This window comes from Melozone crissalis, unplaced genomic scaffold (genome assembly GCF_028551555.1).
Source record: "Melozone crissalis strain CALT ecotype California unplaced genomic scaffold, PUWL_Pcris_2 ptg000041l_1, whole genome shotgun sequence".
Taxonomy (NCBI): domain Eukaryota; kingdom Metazoa; phylum Chordata; class Aves; order Passeriformes; family Passerellidae; genus Melozone; species Melozone crissalis.
The window spans coordinates 2,029,220-2,048,850 of record NW_026535819.1 but is presented as its reverse complement, the minus strand read 5'-3'; the positions used below and the strand labels follow the sequence as shown (position 1 = coordinate 2,048,850).

At 43.4% G+C, this 19,631-nt stretch overlaps 1 protein-coding gene across 5 annotated transcripts in view; it reads left to right on the top strand.

Moving 5' to 3' along the window:
- The first annotated feature begins 17,823 nt into the window (after positions 1-17,823).
- Positions 17,824-19,631, top strand: part of DAB2IP (DAB2 interacting protein) — a 152,022-nt gene continuing 150,214 nt past the window's right edge. For 4 of the 5 annotated variants that reach the window (XM_054283946.1, XM_054283941.1, XM_054283944.1 and 1 more), the window contains exon 1: positions 17,824-18,210. Coding sequence is in view for 4 of the 5 variants with exons in the window: in XM_054283941.1 (XP_054139916.1) it covers positions 18,093-18,210 (118 nt within the window). In the remaining variant the exon portion in view is untranslated. Of the gene's footprint in view, positions 18,332-19,631 lie in introns of all 5 variants that reach the window. The other variant, XM_054283940.1, reaches the window with a different exon arrangement.

The window sequence follows — 19,631 nt, the reverse complement described above, 5'->3', positions numbered from 1 at the left end:
TTATCCCAATGACGTGTTCCCAGTTCAAGAGATAAAAATGAATTCATGACCATTGTGCATTTCTGGCCTTCATAGTTCCACTCTCACTTCTGGCTGCATCCTCCCCAGAATCTGGGATAGCAGTGCAGGGCTCTGGAAAGGTAAATTGCTGGCAGAGGGTTTGAAAAGGATTCATTATCACCATGCCAAGCTAGAAGAGATTTTTTTTCCTTCCTTGATTTGTAATGTGGTTGCAGAGTCCAGCAGTTGCTGCTCCAAGTGAAATCCCCAATCCCAGAGAGGTCAGCTTTACCCTGCCTGTTCTGCAGAGGAATTCACACAGATTTCAGACACGTTCTACAGAGTGCTGACAAGGCTGTACTGAACAGAATCACTGATTTTAACACCCAGACTTCATTGTGAGCAGCTCAGACTCCCCGTCTTGTGACAAAAGGACACTTCCTTAGCATCCAAATCTTCTGTGTTTACTCTGTGTAGTTTGGGAATTATGGCCACACTATCAGTATGGGTAACTACAAGTGCTGGCTGAGCTGGAGTTGCTGCAGTCATTCCAAATCCATCATGTGCAATATTCTGCTGTAGAACAGGGGAGTTACAGCAAACTGTTTGTCCCCCAGGGCCAGCAGTAACATTATTTGAAAAGAAAACAGAAATGATTAAACCATTATGGCCTCTGACTCTCTTTCTCACTTGGTTGACAAGATCTGTTTGGTTAGAAGGTTTGATCAATTTGATGACTATGTTTAAATTACAAGCTAGGATGATAAACTTTTCAAGAGGATATTGCTATATTTAGTAAATCCCTCTAATAAAGCACCGCTTTAGAAGCTTTTACTCAAGCTTCCTTTAGAGCTGTCAAGACACTCTTTAGTCAGTGACTTTTATTGCTTGTCTCTATGCAGTGTTTGTTGAGCAGCTGATTATCTGATCATAGAACAGTTTCTGGTGTGCTTTGTGAAAGAAATATTTTATTTTTATTTCTACTGCTTCAGCAGGACAATTTCATATTGGGTGCATCTGTTCTTATTAGTCAGAGCTAAAGTAGCTCGAGGGAGCCCCACAAAGCTATATAGATTCTTTAAAAACTCCTGTGACAGATATATTGCTTTATGACTCCCCACTGGGCTGATTTTTGCTATTTTCTGAAACTTATTTAGTAGAAAGCCTTTTTTAGGATTATTACTGTTAATTATTTTTTCCTTAAAGTAATAAGATGCTATTTTTATTTCCAACACAAAAGAAGGTTGGTGTATACATAAAACATCATAGTCTGACTTCAGTGCTATTTTGGTTGAACTAGGTGAATTAGAAGCAATTATTTTGTGTGTAAATAATGTGGATATTCCTGAAAAGTGTGGGGTTTTCTTGTATAAGGTCTCTTTCCTTGCATTTAACTCAAATCAGTTTCCAAACATTGGACAGGGCCTGATTTTAGGAAGAAATCTCTACAGAACATCCCAAGCCAGGAGGGAATTGTGCTGAAATTTCAGTATGTCAATATAAGGTTAAAACATTCCAAGTGTGGCATAAAACAATCCCTGACATCCTCTGCTCCATAAGATCCTGTGAGATCTCTTTGGCCTTGGCCTTGTCTGGGCTCTGCTCATGAAGAGCTTCCCCGGCCCAGTGGATGTCCCTGCTGTGTGCCAGGTGTGCCCACGGTGCTGGCTCAGAGGTGATGTGGGAACAGGACATGGCTGTGCCTGAGAGGGCCAGAGAGCCCCCTGGGGCCCTGCAGGCCAGCTGTGCCTCACACCCCTGGCATGGGACATTTCCCTCCAAGGATGGTTCCTGTGGCTCAGCAGGGGCTGCAGTGTGCCCGGCGGTGAATGGAGCTGTTCCACTGGAGCTCACAGAGCGCGTCAAACCTGCAAAGTGCGGCTGCGTTCTCGGGCTGCCAGTCTGTCATTACACCATGCTGCGTTTTTACTTTAATGTGCTTCTCCCTCCAGGAGTGGTGCTGTGATTAGCAGTGTGCTGGATGTGGTGTGTGACCCTCTCAGTGCTCCGTGCTCCCAACACAAATCCTTTCATTTGCTGATTGTTTGGTCACTAATTCTCCACCTGTTTCTGTTGTGTTTTGCTGCTGTCTCCAGGGAGTGGGCAGTGGTGTGAATGTCTCTCCTCACACAGCAGCTGAAGATGCATTTCTTTCAAAGCCTGCAATCGATTTCCTGAGTTACTATTTTTGCTCAATTTGTGATAGACTTGAGGTCTCGTTCCTTATTAAGTTGTTGTAGAGCTCTCTGTGACTGGTTAGGCTGGAGTCAGCACGGACAATGGGGGAAGTCCCACTGCTTGCCTCTCCTTTCATCCACAGAACTGTCTTAATGGCTTGCAAACTTTCTCAGCTGAAGTCATCTCACATTTGGAAGGGATTTATGTTTCTATTTCTTGCTCTATGGATTTGTCCTTTGACTTTTTCATGTAGGTTTCAAACACAATGGAAGTGCCTGAACAGTCTGTCCACAGAGATGCCAGTTACACTGAAGTAATTAAACTCGTGCCAGTGTTTCCACTATAAAATGCATTTCTCCAAGTTTTATTACTCGGTTTCAATAGTTTGTTCTTGTAAACAAGATGTACACTCAGACAAATTGTTTTGAAATGTGTTTTAAATGTCCCTTTGCAAATTTTTTGAGCCGTAACACAACTGAGGAGAGACCTGAGCACTTGGCTGAGTTTTGGCTTTCATAAATCACAGAGAAATGTATTATTTTTCCTAGTGAAATGGTGCAACTTGTACCTAATGAGCCTCACTGCTGCTGGGGACATTAGGCTTAGCATTTGCTTCTACTGTGATTTCAGGGAAACATAAAAATGAGAAACTATTGCTGTTATGCACAGATTAAAAATTCTACCTAGGCCTAGGTAGCTATAGGGCATGACCGAATGTTTCATTTTTTCCCCCCTTAATTTACAACAACAAAAAAACCTTTACAAGACTTTATGGCACTAAAGGAGGTACAAAGGCTTGAAGGAGAAAAATAATGTCAGTAGGTTAGATGTTAAAGACTATAGTGCTAATGATAAATATAGCCCAATTAAACTGAGGCACAAACTTTTCCAGCAGGTTCTATCCTGCTTTAATGGCTGGGATTTACTGCCAGCAAACTCCATCTCCTTGAGACTGATATAAATAGAGACATAAAATGTCAAGCTTGACAAGCAGCATTTCATATCAGGCGCTGTCTTGCTCATTGTGTTCTCCAGTCACAGATTGTCCTTTAATACCAAATTGTAAACCCACCTTTTCAATCAGCTTCAAGCCAAATGTTCTCTATTATAGTGTAACAACCTCTGCAGTAAAAAAGATTTTGGCTCTGCTGAGCAAAGAATTTGCCCTGTGCATGACACTCCCCATCTCTGGATGTCCATGTTGATTTTAGATATAATTTGTCAATATGGAGATTTCTTCCCATTTCTGTTGCTCTTGGGTGCAGTCCTAACTTTTTGGTAATGAGAAATTATTTTCTTGCTTGCAATTAAAGAAGAATAGAAATGAGATCTATGTCAGTTCATAGGTTAACGCTGTCTAAAAGTTCTAGTGTCATTTAAGTGTGCACTTACAAGAATTAGAGTTTGAAGAAGAGGGGACATCTGCAGCCTGTGTAAATACCCATAAGTGTTTGGGATTATCAGAACTCTGTAGGGGGAAACCTCCCAGTCTTTACATTATCGAAAACATGGAGAGAAATTCCATTGAAGAAATTTAATGAATTCAAATACTCATATGAAAATCAGTATTCCAGTTATTGTACAAACTCAGAAGAGGCAGTGATCTTCTGTTGGATATTGGAAGTAAAAGAAAGAAACCCCTAAACAGCAGGACAAATGCCCTGTTCCTCTGGGGAGTGAGAAAATGCATCAGTGAAGGGAACCCAGGGCAGGCATAATGCAGTACCTGACATGGTTGGAAGGACAAACAGATGGTTTTAGGAGGAGGATGCAAGGATGGAAGTGCAGAATATTTGCACTGGAGCAGGACTGGGTGACTCAGTGGCTGTGGAAGGTTTGTCAGTGGGAATGCAGTGGAACAAAAGGTCAGGGCACAATTCAGAAACTGCAGAGTAGAGCAAGGTGAGGAAGCTGCAGAACCTGGCTCTGCCAGAGGAAACACTCAACATAATTACCATCCCAATTTGTATTACATAACTTCAGAGGATGAGGTCTGCATTTCATTTATGAATGGGTTACAATCTGGAAGGATTTGGATGTCTTCTTCCTTCAGTCACTCACGCTGAATATTTAAGTGCACAGTGCCCTGTACCCTCAGCTGAAGTGACTGCTGCTTGTTAAAAATAAATTCAAGGACCAGCAGTTGACTTCAGTTAAAAATACAAGCAGCGAAGGGGTACAGCTGTACTGGGACAGCATTTGGGCTGCCATGGCCTTGATACCTTGTTCGTGATGTTATAAAGATTCATTGTAAGAAATGACTCAAAAACTCCTTTTTTTTTTTTCCTTGAGCTTATTCTTATATACAGGTTTTGAATGGGAGCATTTCCTGAGTGGTAAATTCTATTTTGCCTTTGTATCTTCTGTCTCCATCTCTGCCATCTCATAAAATGTTCATTATGTGAGCCCAAAGTGACTGAGCTGAACTTTCACGGGATGATTTGAGCTCCACAGAAAAGCCCAAGATCAGGCACTTGCCTGAGCTCATAACTCTCAGCAAGCAATTGTAACCTCTGAGGATCTGTAGTGCTTCTCTGAGTTTGCAAAGTGCTTTGAGACTTGTGGATGCAAAACACTGTGCAGATGTATTGTTTATCTGGTTTGTAAATATTGATGCCCAGAACTACATTGGTATTTTTAGAATTAGGCTGTAGTGAATCAAAATGGTGATTTAGCAGTACCTGGGGCTGCAGTCTGTGCTTCCTTTGGGGTACAAACAGAAGGGGCTCTGAAGATACTTCAGCCCAATCCTGTATATTTGTTTTATCTCATCCTTAGCCTCTCTTCCTCTTGGGAATTGGGGCAGTGAAGTACATTTCCATGTTTCCTGAAGTCATTTGCTTAAAATCTCCTACACATGATGTCAACTATGTTTGGAACTAATGAAATAGAGTAGTAGGAAGTTCCTAATGTGCTTCCCTGCTTCTTTTCCTGCTTCCTGTTCAGACAGGGTCAGCTCTGAGGTCACATCAGGTTCCTCAAGGCTCTGTCTTGTCTGGTATTGAGATCACCCCATTTTGGAATGGTTGGGGACAGAGTATGGGGAAATGAAGATTTAGATGCCATTCATTTCTCACTGTGGTGTTTCTGTTCCAGAAGGGATCCTCCCGAATCCCCCACAAGAGGGAGTTTCAGACTTTGCTATGGGGGAACAAAGGCAGCACCAGAATGCGAAGAGCGCTGGTGCCCGAACTGCTTTCTTCAGATATTCCCATATAAAAGGGCTCAATGCACGCATACCCATTGCCCCAAATCCCAGGCAGGGTTGTCCCCATCACTGCTGTACTTCAGCTGTGGGGTTTGCAGGAGGAGCTGTCTCCGTGTGTCCCCATGGTCGGTGTCATGGGGGCTGTTGTCACTGAGCTGTTCTTGTTGCTCAGCTGTGCACAGAGGCGATGGCTCCTCCTGCTGTGCAGCCCAGGAGCCTTTGGAGCACACGTGGGTGCCTCTCTGTCATCCCAGGCTTGCTCTGCGGCCCCTTGCAGGGAACACAGGGTCGGAGAAAAGGCTCTTGGGTGTGCAGGGCTGAGGACCTCACCCAGCATGGCACTGCTGGATTTTCCCCCTGGGGCAGATGCAGCCCCCAGCTGTTGGTCAGGTGTGTTTAACACCCTCTGGCCAGGGGCAATCAGCCCCAAGGCTCAGCACAGTCAGAGGGAGACACGGGATCAATATCAGCTGCGTCTGTGGCCTTGAACTGACAAGCCAAGTAAATGATGCTGATTGATCCTGAAAGGCTCAGCTGAGAGGAAGCCAGGAATGGGTTTGCTCTTCACCCTTTAACTGAAACTGTTCCCCACTTCTGGGTGCTTCCAGTGTGCTCAGGAAGGTCAGAAACGTAAGGGCAGACTTTGAAAGTTATTCTGAGCAATTGACTATGAAAACAGGGCTGTTATTTATTCTCCTGCTAAAATTATTTGTGCAGAGAGTGAGACAGAGCGCAGTTGTATCACGCCAGCCACCTTCGCTGGTTCTCAACTGCAAATTAAAGTAAAAAATCGAGAGCAACTTCAGTTTAAGTGAATTTGAAAAACCTCTCCTCAGGATGAAAATAAGGAATAAAGGCAGAAGTCTGTCTCTACAGATCTCCTCTGAAGCACCAGATCTGAAAAGGGGCCTGTATTGGTAAAAGCTAACTGCTTTTAATCTATTGTAAGGCTGCACTCTTATGAAAAACCTTCTGGCTGAATGATACATTCACTTATGTTTAACCAGAAAATCCATTAGAGGCACAGAATAGATCTTCATTTCAGATTGGGTGAAAGGAAACCAAGGCTGAAACACCAACAATATGTGGCAGAAGTTCAAAAAAAGCTAAGTTAAAGGAACCAAATTAAGGAATTCAAAGAAGTATGAAATTATTCAAAGGCCTAAGAAAGGCTGTAATGAAAATACAATATTTCTGATGACCCATACATTGTTCTGCAGTCCCTATTCAAATGATCAAAGTTTTGGGAACACCTCCCAGTGATCAGCTGGGACCTGTAAAAGTTCTCCTGCATCCTTTTCCTGGGAGAAAATGGTGCCTTCATGGACACATATGGGGAGCTGCTCTTTCTAAGGGCCTTTCTCCAGTTCCTCTCTGGAACTCCTGCACCATGAGGGGGACTTGTGTCCTTAACACCCCGAGCAGGCTGCACAGTTTGCAACAAGGAGTAGCTGTGAGCTCAGGAGGGTCTCTGTAACAAACACTTCTGGTTTTATATGGAGACAAACAGAATTACTTTCAGCTGAAGTGCCCTTCCTGCTTAAGCCACTCACTTCATGTTGATTTAGGAGAATGGGTCTTACATATCAAGTGCAAATGATACTCCTTGAGTGCCATCTCAATCCTTGAGATCAAAAATCAGATTTCTTTTGGGTGAAAATGAGTGAGGTTTATTACAGGTTAAGTCTCACTGTTGCTACTGTATTAATATGAGGTTTTGGTCTGTGGGAAGGAATTGGATCCTCCTCTAAATCCGTGCTCTGTGTGTTCATGCAGGGGGTTTGTGGGCATGTTGGAAGGGACTGTCCCACCTGAAACCTTTGTTTCTCTTCTTTGGTTTCATTCAACAGCACAGCATCTTTTACTTTGTCAATCCTCACTTTTTTATAAAGGGAAATAACTTCCCATGTTTATTTGTAATATATCTATCAACAAAAACAAATGTTCGAAATGCATTTTATAAATTCTCATTTTAAAATATGAGGCATAAGTTCCTGTGAGTTTAGAGAAAAGCCAGCAGAGATTTTATGGTAAATCAGTTTGTGAGATTTGTCTAAAGCATTCTGTAACTCTGCAGTCAGTGAACTCAACATCTTTTCTCTTTGTTAAAGAGAATGCTCAAATCCATTAGTTAATTCAAGCTGAATAAACTCTGTGGTGTGCCAAATACTATAAAAGGGAATATTGAATTGTTCCTTGGAAAGGCCCCTAGGATCTGTCATGTCCATTCAATATTTTTTCACTAAGATGCAGATATGCTCCTGTGTCTTTATGAACCATCATAATGTGAGGTTAGTTCTGTGTGACCAAGTAAGAATATGAGCCTGATGCTCGCTCAGCTGACAGCACTTGGTGAATCCAGGGATGGTGTTGTGAGCTGCAAGGTCCTGAGTTCAGCTTCAGTCTGCTGGTGACACAGTTCTGTGTGTGGGTGTGGGGTTGTGACCTCCTGCTGCAGCAGCTCAGAGCAATCCATTACCCTTGGAGTTATTCATGGCACTGCCACCCCAGCTCAGCCATGTGGCAATTCAGGATTGCACAGAGCCCAGCCGCAGGGCCAGGGGGTGTGCCTGGGACCCCGGGGTGCTGGGAGGCCTCCAGAGGTGAATATTCACATTTATCTAACTGATAAGGCTCTGTCATGTCATCTGTTTGTAGAACAAATCCGTCTCGTCTTGCTGCTTCTCCCCAGCCTGACTGGGGGCACAAGACTTTTCCTCCACAGCAGGACAAGGAACAAGAAGCAGGAGGAGTCTGGGGCAGCAGTGCAGAGGCCCTGGCACATCCTGGGGAGGGAGGAGCTGCTGCACAGCACAGCTGCAGGGACACTGCACAGACATGATTTCTCCATATTTAATTTATGCTGCCTGGATTCAGATAGTGAAAGATCATCCAGGGAGACCTTTTTGCCATTGGAATAGCAATGCCTTTTCTTTCCAGCCTTCTTTGTGCTTTTGGAAACTTCATGCTATTTTCTGTGGCTGTGTGCTACCTTTATATAACCCAGGTAATATTTCACAAGCATTTCAATGGACAATGGTGCTGTCAAGGACTGTGGTGCTGCTTCTCACATTATATTGCTAAGCAACATACAATACAGCAGCATGATACCTTCTGCAGTTGGTAAGGAGTCAAGCTCCAATATTCAGTAAAATTATTCTGATCTACTTTTCTGTTACACAAGAATTCACTCATTTCAGCACATAAAGATTTGTATAATTAGTAACAAAATCATACAAAAGTTGAACATTTTTGTGGGTTTTTAAAAAGAGTTAAAAATATACATATATAAATATTTTTTCCTAATTTCCCCCAGAGAAGGTGGTTTTAGCTATTTTGAGGTTGTGTGGCTTTCACTGAATTTATCAAGATTTGCTTTTATCAAAATACCAGTTAAGTAAAATGCTTCAGCTTTGAAGCAGGTTTGTTTGCTTACCTGCTTAAAATTACAGATTTGCTGGAATACCTCACTCAGAATGGACCAGCTTGAGAGCAGAGAGAAGATGTCAAATCTCTGTTCAGATCAACACAGATATTTCATAACATCTACCTGAACACAGACTACAGTATTTGATAAGGTGGAATCTCACTTCTCTCATGTATTCCAAACTCCTCTCTTTAAAGCCAAGGTAATGATGAATTTGAAAAGATCTGATCACTTTGCAAATTCCCATCAGACATTTCATAGTGGAGATCATTTTTGTCAGCTGATCTCACCTCTAGAGAAACAGATGCATATTTTTGTTTATATTGATATTTAAAATAATTCAATAGGACCATCACTCACAATGTGAACCTCCTTTGAAGGGGTCTCTCTAAAGTATTTCAGTAGACCCTGAGAGGAGAACTGTGGCATTTGGAGGTTTGATGAAGCCTTTGCTGTGAGTTGTTTCCGCAGCCATTAGCACCAGTTCCACTTGCTGGCCCTGGGTAAGCAAAACTCTCATGTCACTGCTATCAAGGACTGTTTCAACATTTTACTCTCAGCATTAGCCACTGTGATAGGGATCAAAGGAGACTTTGTATTGTTCATCTTTTATCTTAAAGGCTTGGAGCATGAGGTCAAAATCAGAGTTATTGTCAGTAATGAAATCACAAACTGTGCAATATTGAGCAGGGCAGGATCAGCAAAATCAACAGTGTGGAACAGAAATGATTTAGGTGCTTCCAGGAGGGACTGCTGGGAACAGCTGGGCTGATGTGGAGGAAGGGGAGGATTTGGGAAGCTGTTTCACAAGAAAGAGCTTGATTCCCATGGAGTGGTCTCCCCTGGCTGGGTGTGGGATGTGTGAGTGGGAATGCTGCTCCTCCAGCAGCCAGAATGGTGCCAGGACTCTCCTTTCTGTGGGTGCCAATGTGCTGGGACTGCCTGGGAGGGAGGCAAGGCCTGTGCCTGGGAAACTCTCTTCTTCCACATGGATCTTCATTTCCACATCCTAATTCTAAAAAGAGAGAGTGAATTTTGGGGAGCTGAATACCTCTGGAGGGATACTTAGCTCTCCAGGTGGCATATGGAAGAAAATAAAGGCTTTGAGGACAATAACAGTGGGTAGGGGGTAAGGCAGAGCAGCTCAGTGTGTGAGAAATGGTCTGCACTGGAACAAGAGCACAGTAAACAGATTGGCTGATAATGCTGAATACCAGGCAATTTCCTTTTAAATTAGCAGATGGGAGGGAAAGGAATATAAAAGGAAGTAAGAGAAAAAGAGAAGCTAATGATGAATGTTGAACGGGAACAAAATGTTGCCAAGACATCACGAGAGAATGAAGAATTGATGAAGAAAGGGAAATTAAATTGGTGCTTGGTACAGGAACTCAAAGAGCTTTGAAGCCCCGGCTCCAGTGGCTGAGGAGGGCTCTGTAGGATCCTGGGACAGATGTGTTTTACTGCCATGCCCCTTGTGGCTGCAGAATTGGACACAGGGAGGATTTTGAGCTGATGATAAAAACCTGCAGCAGAAGAGAAGCCCAAGAGGGGATCTCATAGTCTGTGCAGCCTGAAAGACATTTCTGAGCATCAGGCAAAGCCAGTTTCATCTGACACTAAAATTATTCTATCAAGTGATGGGAACTGATTATAGAAATTTGTTGTATCTCCTTGTCAGAATAAGAAGGCAAACGAGGACAGAGCTAAATCAGATAAAAGTAGGCTGCCAAAAAGGAGGAGGAAAAAAAGTACTTTTAATTCTTCCAATCGTTCTAATAATTTGAGTTAGAACAAAGCTGGAAGATTGGAGAGTCTGGAGATGCCAATATTGCCTAGGGAGAGGTGGACACACACGTCTGAACAAACAGCATCAGCAGCTGAGTCTAAAGCAGTTCCACACTGCCCCAAGTCAGAAAATGATACAGAAAATGAAGAAGTTAATGAAAAGATGAAGAAGCTGAAACGCCTTACTGGAGTTTCTAGAGGAGATGAGATCTACAGGAATATCAGTTACAAAACCCAGCCTGTTCCACCAGGAAAGGGGGTCTAGAATGAGTGGGTAAAGTAAGCAGAGACAAAACGCCTCAATGTGGAAATCCAACTGTATCAGTCACCCACATACACAGAAAGAGGAACTTGTGTATTTAATTTGGGTTTAAGTAGACTAAAATTATTTTCTTTCATTTCTTGTCTTTGTAGCTGTATTGCCTAAAATGCTGTAAGTAAATGTTAATTCTACTTGACCTTCATCTGTGCTGAGCTAAGAAGTATTTCAGGGTAAATGGGTGAAGCATCCCCCACCTGAGGGCTGACCTGTGGTGGAAGCATGAATCAAGAGGGTGGAATTCCCAAATAACTGTTTTAGATTCCCAAAATACTCCATAGGAAAGACAAAGGATGAGCTTCACATGGACTAACTGGAGAAGTATCATAGGAGTCAGGAAAGGAAGTGCAGGGTAAATGATTGATTGGTCAGGATTTTTTGTTCATCAGCATAATGAATAGCAGGTCTGAACCTCCCAAGGATGCCAAGATGAGCATTTATTTTCTCTCTTTTCACTTTATGTTTCCTCTTCCTGTTGATTTCAGTGAAGTTTTGCATTTTCTAGCCAAGTCTGAAATGAGATTTGCTGGAAGTACTTCACACCCACACCAATATCTCAAAAATTCTATGGAAACTGGGTTAAAACTGGTTTCTCTGTCAGGTATTTCGATCTGTTTCTGAGGGCCTGGCTCAGGCAGTCTAATTGAGTGAGAACAGAGACTGTGTTCTCATACTTTTATTCTGCCTAAAGCAAGGGAGAATATTGAAAAGTGAATGCGAAACCAGAAGTTACTGGACAACAAAAAGGAAGACTGACAGTAATATCCCAAAAAGAAACGTTATAAGCTTTTTTTTAAGCCAGAAACAGATTAGAAACCCTAAGAAAGAATAAGCCATCATTTATCTTGGGTTTCACTTTCCAAGTGACAGCAACAAACAAAAGTTATCTCAAACCTTTGCATTTTGTTATGGGAGCTTCACATAATGCAGGAACCCATATGGAGTAATTTAGCCCCAAAAAGCCATGAAATGAAGGAGCTGCTTGATCTGGAAGGACAACAATTGGCTGAATCTCTAAACTGAAAGGGAGAGAAGGAGGGAAAGACAAGAAACAATAAATGAAGGCAAAGAAGGAGCAGGCTCAGAGCAGATAGACTGACAGCCCTTGAGGGCTCACACTACATTTTAATGCAGCAGCTTTGTTCACATGCCTAAACACTGTCTGGAATTTCTTCTTCTTTCTAAGTTCCATGTATTTCTGGAGAGAACTTGCAAATGGAAAGGAGTCCAGCATTTCTATACTGTAACTATGGATGTGTGGGAATAATCTACTGCTCTGTGGACATCAAGATTTCAGAGAATCTGGGTGTCAATTTTTTTCCCTCATTTACACTGAGCGTGACTCTGGCCATACCTGGGAGAGGGAAGAAAAGATGATATTCAATATGCAAAAAGATGTGTAAATCTTATGGTGTAGCTACACCAGGGCTACTTTTCCAGCAGACATTATTGAGGATTTAGTAGTCTATTTGTATTTTATTTCTTTTAGCCTCAATCTCCACAGAAACATCAGGTAGAATTTCTGCCCATGTTTCAAAAGTCTGCATGTGATTCCCCCATGTTGCTGTGCAGTAAGATCCCTTCAGAGCTCCAGTCACTATGAATTCAGCTTGGTGCAAGAAGGAAGGGTGAGTAAATTTCAATGTAGTCTACACTTGTAAGCTACTGACCCAATGTTTGGGTATCCTCAGGATCCTGGTAAAGTATCCAAATGTTTCTATGAGTGTTTCTCTGAATTGCACATTCTGGGGGTATTTCATGGGAGTTTTTATTAATGATACATTGATGTTACACCTGTTGCTGCTGAATCTCATTTTCATAACACAGCAGTGAAGAGAAATGCTCTGTCCCAGGCTGTCCATCCACACACTGATCCCAGGGCATCCGGGACGTGAGCAAAGCTTTGCAGAGTTTTACAAAAGAGCTGAGAAAACAGCAAATGCTTCTTGTTCCTGTTTCTAGGAGACAACTGCAGGAACATAGTGAGGAATCTGTAGAGTCAGCTCAGATGGAATCTCAGCAGACAGCTCGGTAAATTGGGCACAGAACTCTGGGTGTTGCAGACCTTTTGTTATTTCTGCCCAGGAGTCAGTTTAGTTTGATTTTCCTCCATTGAACTGCCAGTAGGGTTTTACTAAAGAAGCCCAGAGACACTTTCCTCAGTCTGAAGTTTACAGTAGCAGGAGGTGATGATATGTTCTAGTGACCATGAAACAATGTCTCCTGATGTTATTATCAATTTTTGGGGCCTTTAAAATATTGACTACATTTGATTGTTGGCATTTTTCACAGTAGAATTTTTAATGTGTGCTTCTTTCATAGCAGTAGTTGTATTTTCTATAATTACCACGGAGTCTGTTACTCTGAAGCATTTTGTTGTTTTCTTTTCTTTAGAATTTTGTTTGTTAATGATTACAAGATTTAGTAGCTTGTGGCAGAGATTTAAATAGAGATAAAAGGCTCAGTCTGTTCAGCAAATGGCTTCTGAAGGCAAAGGGGGTTCAGGAAGTGCTGAGCTTTGGGCATGTACCAGACACAGAACTGCTCTTCCACCAGAGACCATGCTGATACACCAAACTCCTAATGCTTCACAGCACAGAGAGCACTGAGGGAAGGTGTGACAGGAGCCAGTCCTTGCACTGATTTCCTGGGGAATGTCTTTCACATTGCCTCTGTCTCCAGCACTGATCTTGGAGCTTTTCACACTCCATTTAATCATTACACCTTTTTTTGCACATGTTTTTTCTCTGTGGTGGAGCTTTGCTGAGTTCTGGATGAAAAGTTACCACCTCAGATGTGTGATTAGAGCATCACCTTCTGAAAATTAAGATAAAAGCCTGCTGACTTAATAGCAGGAGCATTTGCACAGATAGAATCTTCATAGCTGGGGCTGCTCTGCAGCTGGGGCCTCCTGAAGATCCCAGTAATATTTAACTTCTCTAAATGAAATTCTTCCCCCCCAGTATGAAGTAACCAAGGCTGCATCATTTCCATTTGTGCCCGTGACATATTCAAGCACATTTCTAAGAGCTGTAGTTCAGCTCAAGCTGCAAAGCGGCACAAAAGGGCTTTGGCATGAACTTCTGGAGTCGGATGATCCCTGCACTTGCTGTCCAGGGCAAGATAAGCTGAATCTCAATGGGAACAGCCCCAGCCATGAGCAGTGACTTTGAAAATGTGCCAGGTAAAGCCAAAGAAACCGAAGCCGGTTACTGGGTATGAATTGTTATTCAGCCCTCACAAAAGAGGAGGCTTTGACAACACCCCCGGTAACCTTGGCAAAGGGTTTTGTTAAGCAGGTCTGTGCCTCGCTGGCTTTTCAACCCGCAGGCATTGATTGCTCCCTCCTACATGGGAATTTGTGTTCCGGGAGGGGCCGGGTGGTGGCAGCAGCCGGGGCACCACGCTGCGCCTTTCTCCGCTCCCAACGCCGCCTGCAGCCGCCGCTCTGCTCCCGGGAAAGCGGCTGGCACTGCCCTCGCTCCTTCCTGCAGCCTCAGGGGCCCTCCTGGCTCCTTGAGAGTCACAGAGCTCTGGAGTCACTGAGGCTGGAAAAGACCTTCAAGATCAGCAAGTCCAACTTGGGTTTCTCCCACAGTGGGACACTACTGAGGATGATGAGTTGTCTTCTGGATGAATGGAATATTATTTTGAAGAATGGAGTGTTGTTTTCACAATGTCTCTTGGCTGCACTTGTTTATACAATATTTCCACTTACTTTTTCCTATAGATATTTAGGCACCTGGTAGAATAGAAAACAGTCTTTTATAGACCCTGCTGGCTGTGTTCTATTGCTGCTATACATGAAGTGGGGAAACCTGGTCCAAACAGACCTACAAAGGAAACCCTTTCCCCTGAAATAAATTCAAGACCAGTTATATCACCACATTACACTGCAAACTTAGGCTATTGCTTAATGTGGAAATAAACAATTACTTCATGATAAAGATTCAGTGCTGATCTGTGTGGATGATAAGAGAGAGATGAGGTGATTTGCCTCAAGCTTTACAGCAAACCAGAAGCAAGGGTCATCTTTCTTGTTTACAATTTCATGTTATGGTGTAAAATAAATGCCAATGTGAGTGATGATTCCATCTGTTAGCAAAAGACATAGGAGTTAGGAAGTAGCAGCTCCCAATTCCTCCAGTGTAGTCTGACATATTGAGCACGACTGGAGCCTGGGACATAAAAGATGCTGAAGCAAACATCATGCAGCCATTAGGCAATTAGATAGAAGTTCTTTTTCTGTCTCCAAACCAGCTATTGAGGAGAATGCAGAGATGCTCTGATTAGACAGTAACAGAAGACATTTAATTTCCCTTTCCATCCAACAATTTCTAAATTCCTTCCTTGAAGAGTCAGCTTTCCATAACTCTCCATTTTGTGTTCCACTTAGCCTCGTGGGTATTGCAGAGAACATGCTCACTGGACTTCTCTTTCCACGCTCATTAGTTCAGTGAGCTTGGCTCATTTCCTAGGATTTGGTCTAGCACAGCCTCTGACCATCCAGGCATTTGTCTGAAAATCATTTCCCTCTTCACTTCTGCAGTTTTCCTTTCAGTGCCTGAGCAATTAAAATCCCGAGTGATCAAAGCCCTGGTCTTCCAACTGTCCCTTGTTTTTCAATGTTTTACAATCATGGTATGAGCTCCTTTGCCTCTCTGCATGAGCTGAGCTCAAACAAAGAAGGTATGACAATTGCTCAATTGTTAGGAATTGTGAAGAGTCTTAGCCAAAATATTGACATCATTCTGACTTACACATTAAGAATTAATTTTTACTAGGTCTGTAACTAGAGATTAGCGAATCATTTGGATGTCATTAAAATCAAATTGGTTGTCACAAAAAATCATTGAGGTCTAAACAACCATTGCTTTTCACCTTCCTATCTTGATTTCTTGATCTTAGCTATTCTGTAGTATCCCTGGATTATTTCTGACTCTTCACAAGGAAAGATTTCACAGGTGTTTATTCTTTTCTGGCTCAAAATTATCTCTATTATGTATATGCAGCATCTGTTTCATGGCAGAATACAAATTGTTTCTCTGTATATAATTTGTCTTGACTCAGATGTTCCTTGCAGAACTATGGGTTCCTTTACGTCGACAGTCCTGATTCTCCAGGCATTTTTAGTCCCTTGTGATCGAGGAGTCAGTGAGTCACAGCCTGTTTGTGTATCCCCACATCCTGGGGTACAGAACAGCCACATGATACCTGCTCAGGCCTCCTCACCCCCAAAGGTCTCCAAATCCCTTCCATACCATTTTTGACATCCTGGAGGGATTCATTGTGTCAGTCAGAAGTTCAGACACCTTTTTCCATCAGGCACTGCTCGTGGCCCGTGGACGTGGCCCAGAGCAGGTGGAGCCCTGCTGACAGGCTGTGCCGTGTGCCTGCAGTCCCGAGTAGGTGTTTTTGTGGGGAAGGTGGAAAGAGGGAGGTTTTTTTGTTTTGTCAGCGAGTGGGAGAAGTATTGAAGTTGTAAAGAACATCGGGAGCGTAGGGTGGAGGGGGGAGAATGGAGGGTTTGCAGCACTGTAATTTCCCCCAGGGCAGAGATCTCGGAGCAGTATTTAACAGGCTATAGACTGTGCAATACTTAAAACAAATAGATGGAAATGAGTCTTTCTTCTATTAATATGGCCTAGCCCTCAGGAACAGTGCTAAAATGGGTTTGCAAGGCACAATTACCGCAGAGCCCTGTCAGGCTGCTGTTAATTCCTCCAGGCAGAGCTCGGTGTTTTGCTGCCTTCAGCCAGCCATTCATTTGTCCGCCCACAGCGCGGAGCCCCCGGCGGCAGCGGGAGCGCCAGAGCCGCTTCCCTGGCGCTGGGAAGGGGGAGCTGCTGAGGCAGAGCCTTCCCCAGGGCCCGAAATAGCAGCCCCTGCCTGCTCAGGGCTCTGGCACCAGCCACGGCAACCCCAACGTGCACTCGGGCTGCTCTGGGTGCTTAGGGGGATTCTTGCCTTGGATTCTGTGAAAAACATTCTTTTGAAACAAGGTATGTGTTAATGCCTTCGCTGGAGTGTGGAGGAAAGAGTTTGAATTGTGGGTTCGAGGTAAAGTTGATCCTGAAAGCTAGATTTGAGGAATTATTTCAGGACTGTTGTAACAGCAATATGAATTTACCTTTCGGAGGCACAGCTTGGTTTACAGTTGCACTTTGATATATTTTTCTGTTATTTTGTGGACTTGTCTTCAGAGAAAATGAAATTTTTATTTCTCAGCCAGGTGGTGGAGTCTTCTTCCTCAGCCCTTGTACTGTATCATTTATCCAAGAAGTTCAAAACATGCAAAGCTGCGAGGTTTCAGCTCCTTTCCTGTGAGCTAAGATACATTTCAGTGTCCCTATCACAGACGGTTGAGGCACAGGGAGCAGTTGTGAGTTAGGACAGGTCTGGAGGAGGCAGTGGCAGACCCAAGGAGCAGAGTGAAGGTGACCTGCCTTGCAGTGCTGCGATCTGGCTGTCACCTGATACGGGCTCTGTGGAGAGGCTCTGGTGTCATTTACCGTCCGAGTCCAGCCAAGCTGGGGCTCGTCCTTCAGCTCCTTTGCAGGAGCTTTTCCAACGCCAGCCCAGCAGCAGCCCTGGCTTGGCAGAGCAGGGAAATGCAGGACGAGGTCCCCAGCCAAAGGCTGCTGCTGCAGCAAGTTCCCGGTGCCCGGCACAGAGTCCCGGAGCTGCCGCCCCGTCAGGCGCGGGCTGGGCTATTCATTGTGCAAACAGCCTCCTTCCTCTCCATGCCAGCCCGAGGGACACGGCAATGGCAGAGTTTATTATAAACTGAGTGGAGGAACAGACTATTGCTGGAGGAGATCCAGGGTTATAAAAGATTGGAGCGGGGAGGGGGAGGAGGAGGGAACAGGACATAATTTGTGTTTGTGCGTGAGGGGGTGCACTGTTGGTTTCGGCGAGGCATTCCCCAAACCCTCAGGACCTCTGCCTGGTTTTGGTGGGATTTTGTGCAGTGCATCCCGTGCTGTGTCAAAGCCCACTTACTTTTTATTGTATCAATCATCCTCTTTATGCAGCACCACGACTCGGAGAACGCTTGCAGGTCCTGTTCTGAATGAGCTGCGCTTGCTGCCAGCTCAGCCTAGTTACTGCTGTAACTTAGTCTGGGGGATGGGAGAAAAAGGTTGCTGCTACTTTAAATATAATGCATTAAGAGGATGCTGGAAAAAGGCCTGCATGCTGTAATACCCAGCCATCGAGTTGGAAAAGGAGCCAGATGTAATACAAAAGAAGAAACACAGCCTCTTATGGATGCTGCACTAATTCATAAATCAGGTGAATCAGCTTAGGCAACTGCTGTGTTTTTATGCCTCTGCTGCATGGAGAACTGCATGTTGGATGCTTTTATTTGAAGTAATGGAACCAGATAATCCTTTGGACCAGGACAACTCCAATGGTAAGAAGTAGGAAACATAGAAGAGAGAGGGGAAAAAAAGGATAATGAGAGTGTCTGAGTTCCCCATCCTGCTAAAGGCACAGGGGTAGGCATGTGTTTGTACTGTCTTCTGCATGGATAAGTGGAAATGAATGTGGGAATGTGCTTCACAAGAGCTTAGAAATCCCTCTGTTTACAGGGGCTGGAGACAAACGTGTAGCAGACTGATACATTGAGATATTTATTCTGCTGGAAGGAGCAGGAAGCAGGCAGCATTAAGCTGTCTCCTGAGCAGTCTGTGCAGAGGGAACAGGGACCTGTGCATTCCACCTTATTCAGCTTGGGGGGCTTTTTGCCACTGAGAGAGAATGGAACTTTGTGCCGTATGTGCTGTCAGATGTAGCATTTGGGAACAGATTCTTTATCTGCAGAAAGCTTTCCTACAGGCAGATGCATGAGTAATTTACTTAGGAGGATATATTTAGCCAAGGACCACATAAATTCGCCCTGGAATTAAAGTCCATGGTTAAAAATGCAGCTATTCCGTGGATTTATAGCATTCCACAAGCTGATGTTCTGCTATCCAGTCTATTGGAAAGCACACAAAAAAACATAAATTGAGGGGAAAAGTTGTTTGCAAGTCTCAATTCTCTGTTAGTGAAGAGAATTGGCTGCATTGAGGACAACAAAGTATTCATGTTTATGAAAACAATTTCAGATGGTGATTTTTGGAATAAATTGATTCTCAACTGTTTAATATGCATTCAGTATATTCTGAATACAGCTTGAAATCCACTAAATATTCCACTTCCCACATAAATATTGTTCAGGAAGTAGTTATGGATTTCCCACAGCATGTTCTCTGCTGGTAAACAGAGCTTCAAGTCCGACACAACTGCAGTTTTAATATCACAGAGACCTAAAACTGTGTGGAAAGAATGTGGTTAAGGGAATGAAGTAACATTTAAGCTATGTGAACAGTTGACTGGGCACATAGAAGTAGGCAGCACTGCTTTACTTGGGGCTCTGTGCCCTGCTGAAATAGAACTTAAAATAATCAAGGACAGATTTCAGTGGTGTTTCAAATGATGATATTTGCATGAAAATATTAAGAGGGGAGTCTCACACTTCTTATTTCTCTTTTCTATTCTATTTCATATGTAGTTATATTAATTCCTCTCTGGAAGAACAGCATCTACCTCTCATGTCTCATACCTCCTATTAGACCACTGAGACACAGAATTAAATCTCATTTTCTTTCCAGCAGGAAGTTTTAGGATTTCAGAGAAGTGCATGCAGAGTTGAGCTGATATTAACAAAC